Source organism: Parambassis ranga, chromosome 22 (genome assembly GCF_900634625.1).
Source record: "Parambassis ranga chromosome 22, fParRan2.1, whole genome shotgun sequence".
Taxonomy (NCBI): Eukaryota; Metazoa; Chordata; class Actinopteri; family Ambassidae; genus Parambassis; species Parambassis ranga.
In genome coordinates this window covers 4108859-4129740 of record NC_041042.1, presented here as the reverse complement: position 1 = coordinate 4129740, position 20882 = coordinate 4108859, and the positions used below count along the sequence as shown (strand labels likewise).

The following is a 20882-nucleotide window of genomic DNA, read 5'->3' as shown; positions in this document are numbered from 1 at the left end:
CTGATGTTTCTATATTAAAAAACAAAAAACACTTTCCGTTCATTACCCCTGTGCATTACAGTATGCCCCACATTATATACTGTACACTGTTTTCTTTGATACTGTATGCCCCAAAGCAAATCAGTCATGTTCAAACAATAATATCTGAACATGAGAGAAATGGTGCAAAATGGGAAGTAGGTCACATAGCAATTTATTTGACAAAAAGGGATGGGGGGTGGGGAACTGGGGCATGGTGTATGCAGAGGCAGCAGCGAAAGGGTTTTTAGGAGCACAGATCAGATAGAGTGTGTGTGTGTGTGAGATGTGGTCGACCTGGCGGTAAAGTTACAAGATGATGAAGATGTGATAATGTATTTTTTAATTGGTAAATACTACAAACAACAACAACCATACTACACACACACACACACAAAACAAGGAAAACACTCACTCATCAGAGGCTCCATTACCCACTCTAGTGAAAATAGAAACTGATATTGCAGTCACTGGACCATATCAGCACAACTGACACAGAGTGTGTCAGCAACATTGATCAGCTATCAATGAACAGCCTGGCTACACCACCAACACCACCAACACCACCACCACCACCACTGACGCAGCTAAAGAGGCGAGCTGCACGTATCGCGGCTAATATTTACAGGGTAAATACCCAAAATCCACATACTGTAAATACATGTATTCCCCTGCACGGGCACCCACGCGCTAGTAAGCTCTCTGGCTTCTTCCTGATCCTGTTTAAACCCTGTCATCACTGAGCATCTCATCTGTGTGAACTATGCATGCACCAAGGCCATATACCTCTGTGTTCCCCACTGACCTGCAGCCTTTAACAGCTTAGCTAGTAATGAAGACGATGCACCTGCTCAGCCTTACATTCCATAACAGTTTGTAATCGCTACAAAAAAAAGAATAAAGTTTTCAATAGAAATGCACGATGAATTCAAAGAAGGTCAGATTCATTCTAAATATTATCCTAATGAAAGATTCTGATGCAAAAAAAAATGCGTTTTTATATAAAGAAGAAAACACTTTCTGCCGCACCGAAATCAAATATTTGAAAAACATTTTAAATAATGTGTGAGTTTGTCTAAACGCTGTGTGTAACAACAATTCAATCTGAGGGGGGGTATTGGGTTCATGTGTTCCTGTTTTGCATATTGAAAGACTATCTACTGTCTATACTCTCAGCACAATCTGCACAGACTGAGGACCTGTAAAGCCACATTAACACATGAGAGAGGCTCTGGAGCACCAGTCTTTTCTAATGACTCGATAATCCGACCCAAATGCTGCCTGCTTGCTAATCTCTCCATCAGATTACCAAACTAGGGACGAGCACTGCCTATTTGTCCCGGCCTGTCTCTCTCTCTCTCTCTCTCTCTCTCTCGTCCTGCCTGTCTGTCTCTTTGTATAATCGCTTTCTGCTTGTGTTTCTCTGTACGATGAACGTTCTTCTCTTGCCTTCTCTGTGATCTTCCTGGCTGTGTGTCTGCAGAGTGGGGTTTGCACGACCGTTCGCCCCGCTCTCATCCGCACTGGTTTCTAAAATGGAGGACGAGGACATGAAAAAGCATGTTTTTTTAAAAAAAAAAATAAAAAAAATCTCCTATCTGGTGTCAAAGATGATGCACATTTAATACTGCAGTATGCATGAAATGTCATCAAAAATATGCAAAGAGTTTTACACAAGAACAAAACAAAAATGGAATTTTTGTCGAACCTGTCTCCTCTCCATCTCTTACAATCGGAAGGCCAAGCTGCCTCTACCGTTCCAGCCCACAAGCTGCATACATGTAAACACATCTAAACTAATTGTTGCACATCAGCCGCGTCTGATTCTATATATTAACTATAAAAACCCTGACGCCGTCCTCTGCCTGCAAGGCCCAGAGAAGCGTCTCTTTGATTTTACAGAAATCTCCATGTCTGCTAGTGTGTGTTGTATTCCTGAGACTGTGTGTGTGTGTGTGTGTGTGTGTGTGTGTGTGTGTCTCATACACTCATACAGCGCTCAAACTTTATGTCACAAAATAACCAAGCTAAATTATTCTGCCTTATACACACCTGGCATTTCCAGTGCCGGACTACAGGCAAGTTGTATTTATTTAAAAGAATATCTAGAATGTTGTATTCCATCAAGGTGTGTCATTCCGTGTGATATTTAAAACAGATATTTGACACTTTTGCTTAAGTGGAGATCAAAGGGTGTGAAGGAAATGTGTGTCAAATTGCTACCGTGGAGACATGAAGCCTCCCTGTTTTTCTTTTTTTTCTTTTTTTTTTTTTTTTTTTTTAGCCCGACAGACTGACAGCAGTGACCGAACTTCAAACTGCTGAATCTAAATGTGATTTTGTGGGCACCAGATGTAATTTCTTTCTTTCCTACAGCTAAAGCAGATAAAATATGGCAGCATCATGGCGTAGGGCTAAACAGCTCCAAAAAAAAAAAAAAACATGGAGAAACTAAGACAGCTATTACAAGGGGGGGGGGAAAAGAAAAAAAGTGGAATACAATGGGAAAAGTCAAAACATGAACACATAAAAAAAAACTCCAACAGGACGCATCTCTCCCTGCACAGATATGACAGTTGTAGATGTCGACACATTTCAAAATAATGAGAGAGGTTAGGAGCGGGGATATCGAAATAAGATAAGTGGTGAAGTGAAGCGGGAGGAGGAAGAGAGAGATGGAAAAGGAGGAAGAAAAAAAAAGAAGTAAGGCTGGCCCTGGTAGATTCAGCACTGTTAGTGGAGGAGGAGGAGGAGGAGGAGGAGGAGGAGGAGGAGGAGGAGGAGGAGGAGGAGGGATGGGGGGTGTATAAGTGTGGCTGTCCATTTCCCGGGATCAGCTGATGGCCGCGGATGATGAAGCGGAGAGGGGTCAAGGGTCTTTGCATTGTCAGCCTAGAACCCCCCCCCCCCCCTTTCCTACCCCCCCCCCCCTCCCCCTCCTGCTCCTGCTTGCTCCCTCCCATGGGGTTTCCTCCCTCTCTCCCCCACACACACACACACTCTTACATCCATCCATCCCCCGCTGCCTTCTGCACATTTACATACATTTATCAACACCGCGCGTCGCCGTGCCTCACCAGGACGGAGGATGCGCTGCATGCATTACTGGCTGGCTGCCGCTGCAGTCTACACTCCATCGCATAAGTCACAAGTCATATTTATAAGCATTGTGTTCCAGCACTGGTGCAGGCTGCTGTGTGTGTGTGTGTGTGTGTGTGTGCATCGCCATGGAATGTGTATGCCAAAATCCGTGCACATCTGTGTGTGTGTGTGTGTGTGCAGGACAAGACAAGGCCTCTCATCCTCCCCCAACCCATCCTCCCTCCCACCCAACCATCCACCTCTTCGGTATTAGGCCTACCATCCTCACCCTTCACCGATCCCCCCCACCCACCCTCTCCCATTCCCACCACACACACACCTCCCCCCACTTTGCCTGTGTAATCCCTGCCAGCTGGCCCTGTTGGCTAATCCCTCTGCACTGATCAGCTGGGCCACGCATCCAGTACGGGACAGGACAGGGACAGGGGCAGATAGGGGCGGGACACTCTATGTGTGTGTGTGGTGGGGGGTGGTGTCGACCAGAAAGCATAAATTGAAGCCCGTGCCTTCGCCTCGGCGCAGTGTGTCTGTGTGTGAGCCAGTTGCCTGTTCCTCTTCGTCCGTCCATCCCTTATCTCTCTCCTCCTCCTCCTCCTTCTCCCTTGGATCCTTATACATATATACCGAGCCGGCTTATATATGTATATTTTACGGGGCTTTTTCGTCTTCCTTTACGGGTTTTGTCTTGATGGATTTTTTTCTAAATGATGGTGGTTGGTGGTGACTGGGTTAGAGTTTAGTTTTTTTTTCTTCTTCTTCTTCTTCTTTTTCCTCTCCTCTTCCTCCCCTTGACTGCATGTGTGACACCTGCCTGCCTTGCCTTCCTCCCGTCCCTTCAGTCCCCCCTTTTGCCCGACATCCCACCAACCCCCTGCCTGCCTGCCTGCCTGCCTGCCTGCCTTTCCTGCCTGCCTGCTCCCTTCTTGCCTCCTTCCAACCCACAAGGACCTTCACACAGGATGGAGCTGCGCAGTCACAGCTACAACTACAGCAACAACAATAACAAAACCAGGACCAAAGGATCTGAAGGAGGAAATACTCTGCAGCTTCTCTCTGCTATTTTTTTTTTTTGACAGGAAGGATATATTTGAAAAAAAAACTGTTCTGTTTGTGCTACCATAGGCAAAAAAAAAAGAAAAATATAGAAAAAAGGAAAATTTCTTGGAGAGTCTTGCATCAATTTTTCCATTCATCTCTTTTTTTCCTCTGCTAAATTAATATTTGTTGTTATTTAGATGCTGTTTTCTATGGCTATAGTTACATGCGCAGAGTGCACAGAGAGAGCGAAAGAGAGAGAGAACAGTAGAGATGGAGAGTAGGAGGGAGGGAGGGAGGGGAGGGTAAGGTAAGGAGGGGGAGATAACGACACAGCTTTACTAACTGTAATGAAGAACTGCTTGGTCTTGGTTAAACCAGTACACCAAGCTCTTTAACCAGGAGCGGTGGAAGGCAGTGCCACGGGTGAGGACGAAGGCGTAGCAGCGGTGCATCGTTCTCATGAATATACTAGCCGCCATCCTTTTGTTTTGCTCTGAAGAGAGAGAGAGAGAGAGAGAGGGAGAGAGAGAGAGAGAAGATGGTCTGCAGGAATGGTAGCAATCAGGTATAGCTTGGGCTGCTGCTCTCTTTATGGTGCAACAAAGGTAGCTTTTGCTCGCTCGCTCTATCTCACTGCCTGTTTCTCTGTGCTCTCTCTCCCCCCCTCTCTCTCTCTCTCTCTCTCTCTCTCTGTGGTGCTTTTTTAATGATGTGCTGTAGTAGAATGTCTTCCTGCTTTGATGATGTATTTTTTGTTGTTGTTGTTGTTGTTATTTGTTGCTGGACACCATTTAAATCCACATGCATTTACACACTGTGCGCTGAGGAATCACAATGTCATCATGTATGTCTTTTTTTCTTTTTGTGTTATTCCTGTACTGTCTGTATTTTCATTGCACAAAAAAAAAAAAAAAAAAAAAGAGGGGAGAATGCATGTCGGTATGGGATTAGCATGCAAACGTACTTTGACGTTGGAAAGGACCGCATAGCCGCCTCTGAGCCTACAGGGACGAGAGATCACAGGTGAGGAGAGGAGGAGGGAGTCAGAACAAGGGATGGGACTGGAAGAGATTACAAAAATAGCATGTGTGCGTATAAGAAGATGAGTTTTTTTTGTTTTTTTTTTGTAAGTTTGGGTTTGAGCTCTTTGTGTTCACAGTGGACCTTGATTTAATTTCAATACAATTAAGGCACGCGGTGAATGCCAAGAGAGAAGCCACAGTCTTCGCTCACCTGAGAGACCGGCGGTGAGTCGCTGCAGGACAGGAGAGAGGCAGCTGATAGCTGCACAGATGGATGTTCCCAACAATCCCTGTGAGATTAACAGGAGAGGAAGCATTAGGGCCAATTTACAGAAACACTGACAGGTGTACAGATCAGAACAGCAAAGCAGAGAGGAGATAAAGACACCGTAACCAATGGTCACCAGTCTCTTAACATAGCATATATTTATATAAATACATACTGGTTTCCATACTGTCACAAACAGTCAGAGCCGTAGGCAGCCTACCAGTGTCGGTCCTGGGGCCAAATGGACAGAGGGATCACACTAAGGGGTGGGGGGGGGGGATTTGCCATGTGGTGACAGAGGGCCACTTCAAAGGTCTGTGTGTTTCCGCATGAGCGTGCACTTGCCCTGTCTAAGAGGAAGATAGAAACAAAAAAACAAAAAAACAGAGAAAACTCTGGGGCTTTGCACAAAATTCTCATTTCCATGATCACCCATACTCAGAAAATACCCCCCCCCCACCCACCTCCTTCACTATCATGCCTTTGCTTGTGTTTCTGTTCTGCAAAAAAAAAAAGTCTCAATAAAGACGTCATTCCATGGACTACATTTCTATTTGTGCTATTTTTGAAGTTTAAACAAAAAAAAAGAAAGAAAGAAAGAAGAGGAAGAACCCCAAAGCACATCTAGTCATTTAAATAATGAGCTTCACTTCTGCTCGTATAATCACAGAGCTGCATCAAATGATTCAAGCTGTAAATCGCTGTAGGCAATGGAGATGTGAGTTGACCTACATCTCAGATGATGGAGGCGGAATACACACACACACACACATACTCACACACAGAATTTTTTTAGATTCATATCAATCTATTTTACTTACTGCTGTGGCTTTAATTATAGTTTTTTTAAGGCTTTTGCAGGTCTAGTCAAAATATGACTCAGAAAGAATATCAGGGGAAGACTGAGGACACTTAAAGATAATAAAATAAATACAATCCTTGGTGGCATTTCATTATTGCCTGACATGAGGGCCACATATACCGAGACTAGAGAGGTCATCAACTGTTTTCCAGGCTGTCTGCACATTATGCATTTTTCAAAACTCTATATTCAAATTGGGACACTATTGGAGGGGAATATATATATATATATATATCATCAGTGTGGGAGCCCATGGCGATGGAGAGCAGGTGACCACATACAGACATACATGTTAGAAACATCATCATTCTTATTACTATATAGCACTAGAGTTTGTTTTATAATGCAGATAAATTAAAGACAGGTAGGAAATTAGAGAGATATTTAATTTTTTTTTTAAATATTTATATTATATTAAAAAAAATAAAATATTGCTGCAACCATAGAATCAATGAACATCTAAGTATTTTTTTGTATTAAAAAAAATGCAGTCCTGATATATTGTTTGACTAGAGTGTGTTTTTAGTTGAATTTCTTTTCTTTCTTTAATTTGATTATTTTATCCTTTATTCAGCCTTTCTGAAACAAAACGCAGGAAAAGAGGGGGAGAATGAAACAAAGTCATTTAGTCATGTAAATAGAGGTCGGGTTGGCGACATGGTGAAGCGTCACTAATGGAAGAAAGAGATGGATGCCTTATGATAATGAGAGGAAAATAAAGCAGAACCATGACCTTGCAGTGCAATATGAACCCACAGACACGGCGCGCTCAGCGCTCCCGACTCAACAATGCTTTCCACGCGAAGTGATACAGAGGTTATTTCTAAATATTTTCATTTCATTTACATGTGAAGCAACAGAAATGTTAGCCTCAGTGTGATCTCGTTATTCTTTTGAATTAAAGTCAGCAAAGAGAGATTGAAGTGAAGTGAAGTGCTTCTTGTGAATTCAAAAAAAAAAAAAGAGTCATCCTAACACTTGGGACTATTTCTTCTCACCATGATTGCAACTTTTTTTGGTTTCTTCATCGCCTCCATGTGTTTAGCTCGGTGTGCGCTGACTGTTGACCCCCGCACCTCCACCCCCTCCTCCATCACTTTCTCCTCTTTCTTCTCCTCCTCTTCTATCGCCTCGGTGGCTGTTCTATGGCCGCTCATTTGCATCCCAGGAGGGGCTAAAAAGGCGTCCCCCAGAGACGCGCAGATAAGGGTCACAGGAGATCCCCTCGAGGCAGCGTGTTTGCCACGCACCCTCCACGCAGACAAGACACGTGCCGTCTACCTCCCCCTCTCCATACCCGCACACACACGCACACACACACACACACTGTCCTTTGACTCCGTTAGTGATACTAACATTATATTCTATTTTGTAAGGCCTTCCTTTAACAATATGAACTAAAGAAGACTTTCTGAAGGATCAGATCGAACAATTAAAACCAATATTGTTTTCTATGACTGATACTTATGACATCAGTAAATCAGTTATAAAATTATAGCAAATAAAACTTTCAAACTTCGGCGAACCCTTCACATATCTGATATCTGAAGTGCAATCATACTACTGTCAAAGCTGTGTGTAGCTTTTCCGTTTTAAATAAAACTGACATTTAAATAATATGTTGTAGCGGTCTGATTAAAAAAAATGTAGCAGTTTGTTGCATTAAAAAAAAATTAAATACCCAAAAAATCTGAATCAGATTCTAGACGGATTACAAAAGGCCTTGCTGCCGAGACCTGTTTAGGAAAAACATTAACAGGAGGACCCTGCTTTGGCCAGGATGAGGAAAGAACCGAAGTAAACAGTCCTCTGTCGCCCTCTAGCGTTTGCCTCTTTCATTACACACAGAATAAGGAAAGAAAATGGCGGACTGCAAATGATTTGTGCTTACACGCAAAGGATGTTTTACCTGCACATCCTGTAAAGATCCTGCACGGCATCAGCAGGTCTGCTCAACACATTACAGCTACATCAGCATGAACTAGTCCTACTTGTAAGTTTATATAGACCACATTAGTGCCACATGACCTCACAACCAATTGATAAAGACACATTTTACTCACATCTGACAAAAAGATGACACAGCCCAAACACAACAGGCCACCCATGTGACTAACAATGGCCAATGAAGAGAGAAACCCACATATGACTTTGTGGAGCATCTTTATTATGCCACAAATAAAAGCCAGTAGTTCTGAAAGAGGACCTTGCGTTTTTTTTTGTTTTTTTTAACTCACCAACAATGACATTCTGAAAATGGTTGAAGCTGATTGTGATATTATAGTATGTAATGGCTGGCTGAGCAGAAATGGGGATATTGGGAGTGCAGAGGGCAAGGTAGGTTTGGAGAGTGGAGAGGGTGGGAAGGGGGGAGAGTGACCAGGCTGAGTATGAAGGTTAGGAGAAAAACATTCATATATCCATGTGGGAGAAGAAAAACAAAGAAAATAAGTCACGCTGCATGACAAAAACTGCTTTTCACAGTCAAACAAGGGGAATGCACACCGTTCTGCTGAATACACCACATTTATTACTTTTGAACTGATTAATAGAAAGAGTGAGGGCAAGGCCACTCGCATCACTGTCTTTAGAAAATGGAGGAAGGAGACAAAAAAAGAAAGCGGCTCATAGCAACAATGAATTAAGTTATCCAAGAGAAAGAAAAATGGGGTAAATTAAGTCCAATGAAGACAGTTAACTGAGGGGCCACACTTTTTTTAGACCATAAACAACATACAGTGAGCAAGGCTCTTTAACTTAACATTTCTTCTGCTTTCGAACACTTGACCCTCCACCCTACTCTTCCTCTTCAGATCCATCTGACCCTTCCTCCCCCACACACTCCAGCCAAAACACATGGGAAAACAAAACAAGAGGGCCTTTTTTTCTGAACATCTGCAGTCCTCTCAAACAAAAACATGGCAACCATGTACAAAAGATTCTGGACTGAGTGTAGTCGGCACCTGCCAACGATGAAAATCCACTGAGGAGGCTCCGCAGGGTCCTGGTTGAAGATGTGAGCATCCTCAGAAGACAGAGGTGGGGCTGTGAGGGGGTGAGGGTACAAAGAAAATGTGACAAACTGCCCATTCTTCACTTTGGGACTCTATGGTTAGCAAACACTACAAACTTCTATTGGATTTGTGTGTTTGATTTGACAATTACAGGCTTGCTCTTGGACCATAAAAACAGAGGATGATCCTTTCACTTTGAAAAAGGATAAAGGAAAAAGCAGCATACAAGGGAAAAAGCATATGTAGTGGAATGGGGTGGGGCAAAAAGATTTCACCTAAGGATGCTATGCATTTTTTGTAGTCCTATGAATAATCGTTTCCTTTCTTTTTACTACAAGTTCGAAGTAAGTCTTTAAAGTCAAAAGAAATCAAAGTCTTCATTTAGTTTTTTTTGTCCTTTAATTCTTCACCCCTATTAGAATTTCATAGAGAGATCTGGATGTAATGATGTAATGGGGTGGACAGGGCTTTAGAGGGGGCCATTGCAGTCTTTTGACCAAAGCACCAGCTGTTACTTGACTCGTCCTTGGCGCTCCTGGAACACAATCAAAAGAAAGTTGAATCACTCAAAAAGTTATGGACGATGACACCAATCATCAGAACGCAACACATTATATTGAAGGCTCTTACTAGCACATATGAGATAACCAAAACTATTTCAATCAAATATTAAAAACACCATGTTGCTTGATGACAAATGTAGGGCGAGGGTACGGTAAGTTACCTGAAGCCTGTAATGACTCCTGTTGCTTGGGTTGCTGGGATATGGCTCGCTGCCTTGGACCTCCACCTGTCACACATAGGAATAAAGACTGAGCATGACTGACAGCTTTCAGATTCAGACAAGCCTCTGCACCTAAATCATATCTAAGCCACAAAGCTGACCAAATAAAAACCAGTCTAGACTGTGAACATTAAAGGATTTTGATTATGTAACCTCACAAGGTGATGATCCAAAGCTAGAATGCAGATTACAACTCTTCTTATCATCCAACGTCAACACTTTGAATCCACATCAAGCCATAGCTGCCATGCATGACAACGTATCTCGTGATAAGAGACTTCAGTTTTCCTCCACCGCTATGCAAACAAAGCCCGTTTACCAAAGTTACCTCAGATTCTTGCTTGGACATTTAACTGAAAACTCCCCTATGAGATATGACAATTTTAGAAAACTCCTCATCTCAGCAAGATTGCATTTTATGAGTTAAATTGCACAATGTTTTATATAAAATAAAGATTGTGTGAAAGCACTAACTTGTAACCAGGTAACATGTTTCTATCCCCAAATATCACTGAACTTCAAGAAGTATAGAAACATACATAAACGTATAGCAATAAGAGCACATATAACACTGGTGTAACTACACCTTAATAATCTGTTATGTTAAACTTTGTCCCATTATAAGCTCACAAGTTTACAGATGAGGAACAACTGTGCTGAATGCATAGATGCCCCAGCATTTTTAAATCCAAGGAAACAATTGTTACAGTGTTGATATGAAGCGCAATTCATTTTTTGATGCCGAAGGTTAAACAGATTTCACCACGTTGTATAATGGAGAAAAAGCATAAATTTCCCATAGACCTTTGCAGGCTGCACACCAAATATGAACGATAACACAGCCAAAATGAATCAACTGACTCACAATACACATGATTTTCAGAAATATGTGCAATCAACCAAGTATTTTCATTGTATAATTCTAGCTTTGAGAAAACATCAACTTCACTCAGTGTGTTATTTTGCTTTAAGGGCTCACATATAGAACAAAAGACCAGTGGGAAAAAAAATGAAACAAACCAAAACATACAAAGTGATCAGGTCACCTGCAAATCCTCATACCTTTCCTAAATGCCCAAAGCATTGTTGTACATGCACATACATACAAACTACATACGCTGCATCATTTTTTAATAGAAGTGAACATCGCTAGTTTTCTTTTATTTATTCATTCAAGTGTTTGGACATTCAGCGGGAGCTTGGTTACCTTTTTCACACACTCTTCTTCCTCCTGACGCTTCTCGTAGTGAGAAAAGTCGTCGAAGATGGAAGTGGTGTGTTTATATCCAGCGATGATCTTTAGCACCTGCCTGGCCTTGTCCAGTGGCACCTCCTGTGTGTCCCGAGAGTTGGTCACTGGCTTATTTTCGTTGTTCTCCAATCGAATGTGCCTCAGCTGACTGTTGGGAACGTCCTTAACAAAGATCCAGCGCACATCAAAACGACCCTTCCACTTGTCCTGTGACCACACGCCAGCAGACGTGTTGTAGTCCACGGGTGAGCGCATCTCTGCCACACCACAGAAGTGACCACTTCCATTGACACTGAACAGAAGATAAAGCGGCCCTTTGCCACCAAGCGAACGGTAGGCTGCGTCAAGCCTCTTGTTGCCATGCTCCGTGCTGCACCAGATGTTATACTTGATGGAGCGATGGATGTCATCCTCAGAGTAGCTCTTGATGATAAACACCCTGCCCTGCTTGGGATTCCAGTCAAAGTCCTTGGGGTTATAATTGTTTACCATGCGCAACTTCTCTAAAACTGGGTGAGGCTCAGAGGGGACCCCGGGAACCACACCGACACCAGAAGAGGTGGGAGGTGACTGGCCTGTACCACTCCCACTGGCATCCCCAAATCCATTGGCCCGGTTCCGCGGAGGGACCCAGCGAGTCGGTTGAGAAGGTTGCTGCTGTTGGCTTGGTGGAGGAGGACCCTGGGAGAGAGGAGGCTGAGGCATCTGACCCATACCTGGCTGCCCACCGGGTGGTAGCTGATGCTGCCCCATCTGAGAAACAGGTGGAACCAGCTGTCCATTGCTCAGGGGCATTTGTGGGTTCCCTGCAGCTGTAGCTCCAGGCTGTGGGGAAGCTTGGTTGGGTGGCTGCCCGTTGCTGGGAATAGGGGGCACCTGCTGAGGGGTGGTGGCTTTAGGCATCGTGCCCTTGTTGTCCCAAGTGCCAATGTCCATGTTGTGTTTAATGGGCGGAGGCGGCAAATTGGCACCAGCCATGCCACCCTTGGTTTTAAGCTTGGGTTGAGGCTTGGCTGGTTTGCTGGCAATATCAGCCCAGGAGGCAGGCTTGGCAGGGGCAATTGAGACAGGAGGCATGCTCGGAGGTCCTACAGATGACACAGGACCAAGGGGACCCCCACCAGGTAGCCCAGAGCCAACTACCTTGGGAGTCATGTCCGCATTACCACCTGGAGCAGCGCCGCCGATCTTAAGCCCCGCCATGCCCTGGTCAAGGCTGTTCATACCAGGTGCCTTGTTAAGGGGCTCATTGGCAGCAGGCGCAAATGGGGACTGTCCATCAATCATGGCACCCCCAAGTGAGCTGGGAGCATAGGCATAGCTGCTGCTGTAGCCAGAGCTCTGCGGTGTCCCCGACTGTCCCTGAGAGCTGCTATTTCCCCATGCCGAAAAGTCGATGCCGCTGGGGAAAAAGTTGAAGCCGTGCTGGCCTAGGAATGGGTTGCTCCCCAGGGGGCCTGGCTGGCCAAACATAGCGTCCGGGAGGTAGTGGGGTTCACCATTGCTCAGCTGTCCATAGGAGGCCAGGTAAGGCATAGGAGGGTCCCCACCTGTGGACCATGCTGCCTCATTCAGGGAATAGGAAAATCCTATGGAGGGGCTGTAGTAGCTGGGCATGTACGAGTCCGACATGGCCGTATAGGCATTGCTCTAAATAGGAAATAAAAGAAAAGAAAAACAACAGACTTAGTGACAAGATCTAGAAAACACGTCTTTGCATTTTTAAAATGCATATACCTTGTTCTTGCAGATCCAAAAGTCAGACCAAGATAAAAGATGAACAGGAACATGGAATTATAGTCATTACACATCACAGATTCATGACATCGCAATGTATCTGTAACACTCCTGATTTCTTAGTATTCCTCCTACTATCCTCTAACGGGAACTAATGACTAAACAATGAACTGTTACTTATAGACTGTTGAACAAAAGGACAACAGCATATATTCTTCTACAGCATAAATTTCCCAGACAACCACACACACACAAATAAATAAAACCCAAGGCCAAGGAAAACAAAACAGTCATATGCTAATTCCAGCTACAAATGCTTCAGTTCTCCCAGTATTTCTTAGTAAAGAAAAAAGCAAGCAACTTTACTCTAAAAACAACTCAAGGCCAGTGGAGAAAATGACAATTGAGCTTGTACATCTCCTGGTAGATTTTTTTACCGGCATTATCTGCAGTCCAATCAATGTAATAACATTCTGAAACCAGTCACTCTATCCTAATTGTATATCTGTGGATGTGCATAGGCTATAGATATTGATTTGCACCAAAGTGATATAGTAAACCGACATGCCAAGAGCAAACCAACAAGTGCTCATCGTTACTAAGTACTTGTTCAATAAGACAATTTAAATGTCCTCGTTGCTATGCAAGAATCCTCAGTAACATGTCATCTACAACAACCTTAGTGCAAGTTAAAGCCTGTGAATCCTCAGTAGTTTGAAATAAAAAAAGGCTTTAACCAATAAAAAAATCTTAGAACTCAGCCTTACTATAAATGATTCAACTGGAAATAAGCCCCCCCCTTTAACAAACATTGATCAAATGCTTACCTGTCTGGCCTGAGTATTCAGGTAAGGCTCAAACTCATCGTCATTCAAAGTATCCTTTTGGGTCACAGCTCCGTTTTGCACTGAAATAAGAACAACATTGATGTAAACAAACATATATACACTCTGTGGCACAGATGTGAGAGACTGAGCGATGACAACAACAGGTCAGTTTATTGTCTTGACTACTTGTTACGTTGCCATGCTGCTCCCTGAAATTATCAATGCCACAGGTAAAAACCCTGAGCATGACACAACACATACACAAGTGTGCACAGACTGCTGTGGCCTAGTGATGTATCACAGTTGTTACATCTTGTTGCCATAAAAACACAATATAGAAATTGATCGATTCCTACATGCTCAGACAAACTGAAAGTTAGGACACAATCAATCACATTTAAAGAGCAGATATGATACATGTTCAGTGCATGCAGACCAGTGGTTAGCCGTTTGTTTTCACAAGTGTATCAGCGTTCTGTTACAGGTGATGTTACTGATGACAAGAAGTTATTCGAGAGCTTTTAAGGTTATGGACATGTCTCCTTGAAAATAAAAGGGGTGATTAACATGAGTGATATTACATTCTGGAAAGCAATTACGACAGAAAAAGAGGCCCTTTTAGGCACAGCAAAAGCATGTCGGAAGACGTGTCATTTTGGGTTAACTTAGCAACCTGCTAACGCTAGCACGCTAGCCGTGTGGTCAGCTGCATGCAGTTAGCAGCGTCTCCATGTTAACGAGCGCCAAGAGCCCTTTCAACTTGACGGACTTAGCTAACATTAGCAGAGTGGCCAGCGTGCTAGGATGGCACCTGTAGCTTATCACCGCAAACATGTCCTAGCATGAATGATAGAACGAGAGAGCGATTACTTCTAATGAATCCTCGCCCTTGTCCCAAGCAGAACCAGGAAAAGAATGCCGATGTGTATCATGTTGCCATTTAACGTTAAGCTAGTGAGGAAATAGCTAGCTATATGCTACCTGTGGGAACCTTCCGAGTGCAATTTCAGAGCTGTAAAGGACACTCGATAGACCAGTTAAAATGCTGAGAACACCATCTTAAGACAAAATGTCGTTTTGGGTTAAGTACAAGTGTTAAGACAACATGAAAAATAGTCACGACATGCACTGACAGGCCCGTTTGCCAAGAAGCTAGGGAACCAGCATCCGCGCACGCAAGATTTTCAAAGCGCACGGCACGTAAAAATGTCCGCATTCACTCAACTTCAGTCGATATCGTTAGACAGGATTTGTTCTTACCTTTATTAGCTTGGCCTTTCGGTCTCTGGATTGGGTCCAGGTGATTCATGAAGGTTTGATTTATGAGAAGAGAGGAAGGGGAAAAAATAGATGAAGAGATATATTTTCAGCAGTCAGTTCCTTTAGCAGGTGGTCAGGCCTACTGCACTACTGAGCCACAGCCGCTGCCTCTGAGCTAAGCTATCCTCGCTAGCCGTCGCGATGCTGAGAAATTTGGCCCTCTTAAATGTTCAGAAAATACCTCTCTTTACCTGTTCAAGAAGGCTGCTGGCTGACATGTCTTTCACCCCCGGAGCCTGTGTAACTGTATTTACTCCTAAATAAAAGCGGCGGGGCGTAGAATTAGTCTAGCTAATGAAGACTTTCAGCCAAGCGCCCTTATCTCTACAGAGCCTGGATTCTACACAATGGCGGGCTGCAGTTTGCTTGACAGACTCCTCAACATGGCTGGGCGGCCCTCGTCAACCCACGATGGCATTTATTTAAATCGAACACACGCCCCCTACTGGCCTGGAGGAGCAGGTCTAAATACCTGAAAATAAACTGCGCCTCAAAATATTTAATACTAAAATGTATTAACCCTCATGCATTGTTCGCAAACACTACCCTAATGTGTTGTTCGGGGACAAAAACGTCCCCTAACTTTAACGGTTTTAAAAATATATTAGATAAATATTTTTTTGAAATTTTTTGCATAGACCTTTTAATTAACTTCAGTTCTAATCAACAGTAGTGACTGGATTCTTTTGAACCTTTATTACAGTCTTGGTCATGTCAAACATCAGTAAAAAAATTGACTTTATTGCATTATTAGTTTTTGCACAGCACTGGATTTTCTTTTTTTCTCCCATTTTGTCCCATAGACTTACATTATAAACACACTTTTTTTGACTGCACAGCCATGGCACTAAATAATCATGCATTGTTGATTGTTGGTGGTTTACCCTGTTGGTAGGAGGTAACATTTGTGATTTTTACAGTTAACAACTTAATTACCATATTAACCCTTTACCTGCAGGCCTGTGCTCATGTAGTGTAGTTTCTGGCTTGTATATGGAGTTATAGGGAGTATTTTAGCACATAATTGTGTGTCTACACACTGTGTGTGTATGTTAGAGAGGAAGAGAGCCATTTGCACACTATCAGGGAAGGAAAGTCAGGAAAATAAAGTTACTAAGTAAGTGAAGTGTACCTAATTCAGACGTACAACGGCGATGCATAAGCATGTAAAATGAAAACATCCAGGAGTTCTGGCGTCTGAAGTTGTGGATGGGTAAAATAGCTGTTTTTTTTTTTTTAGCTTTCGGAAAACACGTCCTCCAGTAGAGTGACTTTACTTTTAGGTTAGTGTCTCAGTTGAGATCACTGAATTAGTCTAAGTGAAGTCTAAGTGCCCCTTTTCCATGGTGTGTTGCGCTCCACACGACCATACGTACATGTGCATGTTACTAAATAGACACCATAGATAGATAACTTGATAACATAATAAATAATCATTGACTAACCAAATCTAATCTACAGTTTAGTCCCCTACTAAAATTAGTATTAAAAGTAGTTTAGTAAAGTAAAGTAAAGTAAATTTGTTGCAGCCCTAAAAGTAAGTGCCGGGCCCTTTGATGCTGAGAGGTTCAGACTAAACAAAACAAAAACACTAGTGGACTTGCATGCATCCTCCTGGTCATTTAATGGTGACAAGAGCAGCAAGCAGCATGAAGAGAGGATTCACCTGTGCATGAGTGAAGGATTCACTTGTGAACGAATGAAGGATTCGCTTGTGAACAAGTGACGGATCTACTTGTGCAGCCTTCACAGCTTCACAGCCTGGCCCTTCATAGAGCCAGGCTGCACAATCATTTCCAGAGATTGTGCACAAGTGAATCCTCTCTTCATGTTGCTTTCTGCTCTTCTCACCATCAAATGACCACAAGGTCACATGTAAGACCACTTGCCTTTTTGTTTTGTTTAGTCTGCACTTGTAGACATCAAAGGGCCACACGTGCATAGCAACACTTTCTTTGTTTTTGTTTACTATGAAGACTCTGTGGTTGTGTGTACTCACAGACAACAAGATCAGTGTGCAAATGGCTCTCTTCCTCTCTAACATACACACACAGTGTGTAGACACACAATTATGTGCTAAAATACTCCCTATAACTCCATATACAAGCCAGAAACTACAGTACATGAGCACAGGCCTGCAGGTAAAGGGTTAATATGGTAATTAAGTTGTTAACTGTAAAAATCACAAATTTTACCTCCTACCAACAGGGTAAACCACCAACAATCAAGAATGCATGATTATGTAGTGCCATGGCTGTGCAGTCAAAAAAAGTGTGTTTATAATGTAAGTCTATGGGACAAAATGGGAGAAAAAAAGAAAATCCAGTGCTGCTCCAAAGGTCTATGCAAAAAAATTTCAAAAAAATATTTATCTAATATATTTTTAAAAACGTTAAAGTTAGGGGACGTTTTTGTCCCCGAACAACACATTAGGAAGAAAAAAAGAAAATCCAGTGCTGTGCAAAAACTAATAATGCAATAAAGTCAATTTTTTTACTGATGTTTGACATGACCAAGACTGTAATAAAGGTTAAAAAGAATCCAGTCCACATTCACCTTTTCTATTAAAAATGAGCCATTTTGTGTGTTTTTTTTTCAATCTTCAGCACCACCCCTTATAAAATTGGTGATTAAAGGGTTAAAATCCTGGGGGAAAATGATTTTTTCACTACTGTTGATTAGAACTGAAGTTAATTAAAAGGTCTATGCAAAAAAATTTCAAAAAAATATTTATCTAATATATTTTTAAAACCGTTAAAGTTAGGGGACGTTTTTGTCCCCGAACAACACATTAGGGTAGTGTTTGCGAACAATGCATGAGGGTTAAAATCACGATATTTATAGTTAGTTGATTTGTTAGGCAACGGCTAGGATTTTGCTAGACAACGTCAATCAAAAACAAATCAAAGATCAAAGTGAATAACAATAGTTTGATTGCCTAGCAACTAATTATAGTTTGATTGCCGTTGCTAGGCAATTTCATTCAACTATCAAAATGTTCATCTCCGGGCCAACTTCCAAGTTTTTTTTTCAAAAAAATTATAATTTTTCAAATATTAAGCAATTTCGGTGTCATTTTTAACATGGGAGTCTATGAGAGAGCCCTTCAACGAGGGTCATCTGCCAAATGTATCTCCTCCTACAAATGTCAAGCTACAGACTCCATTTTAGTCTTAAAACGCTCATTAGATGCTGCTCTATCAAACTTGTATTCAGAATTTTCTAATTCCAGATCGTTTCGGCACGCCAGGCTCTCAAAGGTGGAGTGGTTTTTGAGGTCTCCTCTGCTGTTACTATGGTGACAGGCTGACACACAGAGGCATACAAAGCTCTGAATTGCTCTGATTATCCAGCAATTCAGAGCAATCCTTCACATCAGTATTCAAAGCAATCCTTCAGCTGCAGCAATCAAACTTGCATTTTCTTCAGGAAATGCACTTTTCTAGTATAATATCCATATACATTGCACAGCGTTTTTGTAAATAATAAGTGATCAGCTATAATTTAAAATTGTTTATGTTAATTAGTGATTCCTTGTTCCATATGATTTAATGATTTCTATCATTTGTTGGATATGTTTTGTTTCATTTCTTCTGTTCTAATATGCTTAGTTCAGTTTAGTCACTGGAGGGGACATTTATATAGGGTTTTTATGAATTCAGGGTTTCTTTGTTTTAATGTTAAATATTGAAGAAGTTCAATAAAATACACCATTACCCTCCTAAAACCACCTAAATTAAGACAAAATAATAAAAAAAAGTATCATTGCTGGGCTCAGTGAAGTTAAACAAAAGTATATGTAGCTGAACTGTGACAATGTGAAGTTTCTGGAATACATAAATACATAAAAAGAAGTTTTCATCGCCCTCCAGTATTGACATACAGAATAGTAATATTCTGAAAAACTGTGAACTTGTCATTTCATACTTTTGCCACAAGGTGGCCTCCTAGGCACTGTCATGAATTGTCACAAATGATCATTGAGCACTGTTCTCTGTTCGTCTTCCTGTTAATCACAGTGAAAGGGTATTCTACTGGCTCCTCATCAGCAGATGCTTTCGTGGCTGTTAATTTTTAGTTTTCAGGCATTCATTGGTGAAGTGTTGTTAGCGTCCCTTCCGGCTCTGCTGACACTAATTAGACGTGTCTCCATGTGATATTGTGTCAGTGTGTGAGTCATCCTTTGTGAAGCCTATACCTGCCTTTAAGAGCCTCAAAGTAGAACACACTATATGTTCTGAAAGCGTATGGTAAGCAAACACAAACGATTCTGCTTTTCCTAGATTATGCTTCACCATCATCACTAATCAACATGGAAACTTTTTATATAATACTTTCGGTGCCATTTTATAGCTTCTCTAACGTGCTTTTCCAGAACATCATGCAGGGCAGTGGGGTAAAATGATCACCCCATTCACCTCTGAGCTACTGTATCTGGCATGTGACTAAAATGCACCCAAGAACACACACACATCACATGGTCAGGAATAACCCCATTCCTGCAGTCACACATTAAAACCCTGCAGGGAAACAAGTGATGGCAGAGATCACATGACTTTTCTCCACATAAAGGCAATTTAAATTAGATTTTTTTAATGCAAAAAAACAAAACAAAAATACAGAATGACAGTGTGGAAATGTACAAAGCAGTGTGTTTATACACTATGCTCAGTGAGTGTATGAATAACACAGGCAAATAAGGATGGTAAACCAGTAGCAGCGACAAGACATTTGACTTGTGAAACATGCCTAGGACAGTAGCATGGCATGCATGTATCATATTCCGCCTTTCAACTCTCAATCATTTTTGGGTGCTTGACTTTTTTTTTTCTCTCTTCAGCAGAGGCTTGTTGACTGGTGTGGATTGGACAGGTGGCATAGCATGGAGAAGAGCTGGCCCTTTACCAGCCAATAAAAATAGCTGTGGTCTCCATGATGTCACCGGTGAGTAAATCATAGCCCCTAAGTGCAGAGAGAAATAAAAAAAAAGTCTTGACTTCTTACACTCTCTCTTTTGTTGGTAAAAATTTAAATCTGCATCCCTTTCCTATTTTTTTTTTTGCATGTTGCATGTAGGATATAAAAGATGGGGCTCCACACTGATCGCTCCAGGCACCAGCAACACTGCCATCTTCAGCCAGTCGCTCTGGCTGCAGTTGCCAGAGAGGGTGTACAAACTAAAGCCGGAGTCTGATCTCACTCCCATACCTGGCATTCTGAAGCCACAACACCATGCTGCTGATGAGGAACCTGATCAGTCGTAAATCTTCCCTGTTTGACCATGTGACATGCCAAATTTGTGATTCTGCCCTCTGTCCTCTCCCTGCATCTCTTTACCTCTGCCCGCCGCCTACCATAGCTGCCCTTCTCACTGCACCCCTCTCTGGCACACAGAGGCGGGAATGTCAGGCAGTAAGGTGACAATCCCACATGTCCAGGATTAGCGTTTCTCTGTGCATGTTTGATGCGTCTGTATGCATTGCTTTGGCTTTATATCTGTTGGTAAGTATGTGAATTTGTGATGTGTGTGTGTGTGCCTAACTTCAGCGACCTGATGGCGGTAACAGGATGTCAGGAATGTAGCACTTGTCAGCCTCTCAAAGGATGCTGTTAATTCACATTCTGTCCATTTCATAAG

General features: G+C 42.3%; 1 protein-coding gene across 1 annotated transcript; it reads right to left on the bottom strand.

Moving 5' to 3' along the window:
• Positions 1-8505: 8505 nt before the first annotated feature.
• On the bottom strand, positions 8506-15645 carry ythdf2 (YTH N6-methyladenosine RNA binding protein F2). The gene is made up of 6 exons (XM_028395712.1): positions 15436-15645; positions 15185-15209; positions 13925-14004; positions 11316-13010; positions 10049-10114; positions 8506-9859 (listed from the first exon to the last, which is right to left on the bottom strand). Exons 1-6 carry the CDS (start codon positions 15460-15462, stop codon positions 9836-9838), a joined length of 1917 nt encoding a protein of 638 aa, XP_028251513.1. The 5' UTR covers positions 15463-15645; the 3' UTR covers positions 8506-9835.
• Between the last annotated feature and the right edge of the window lie 5237 nt (positions 15646-20882).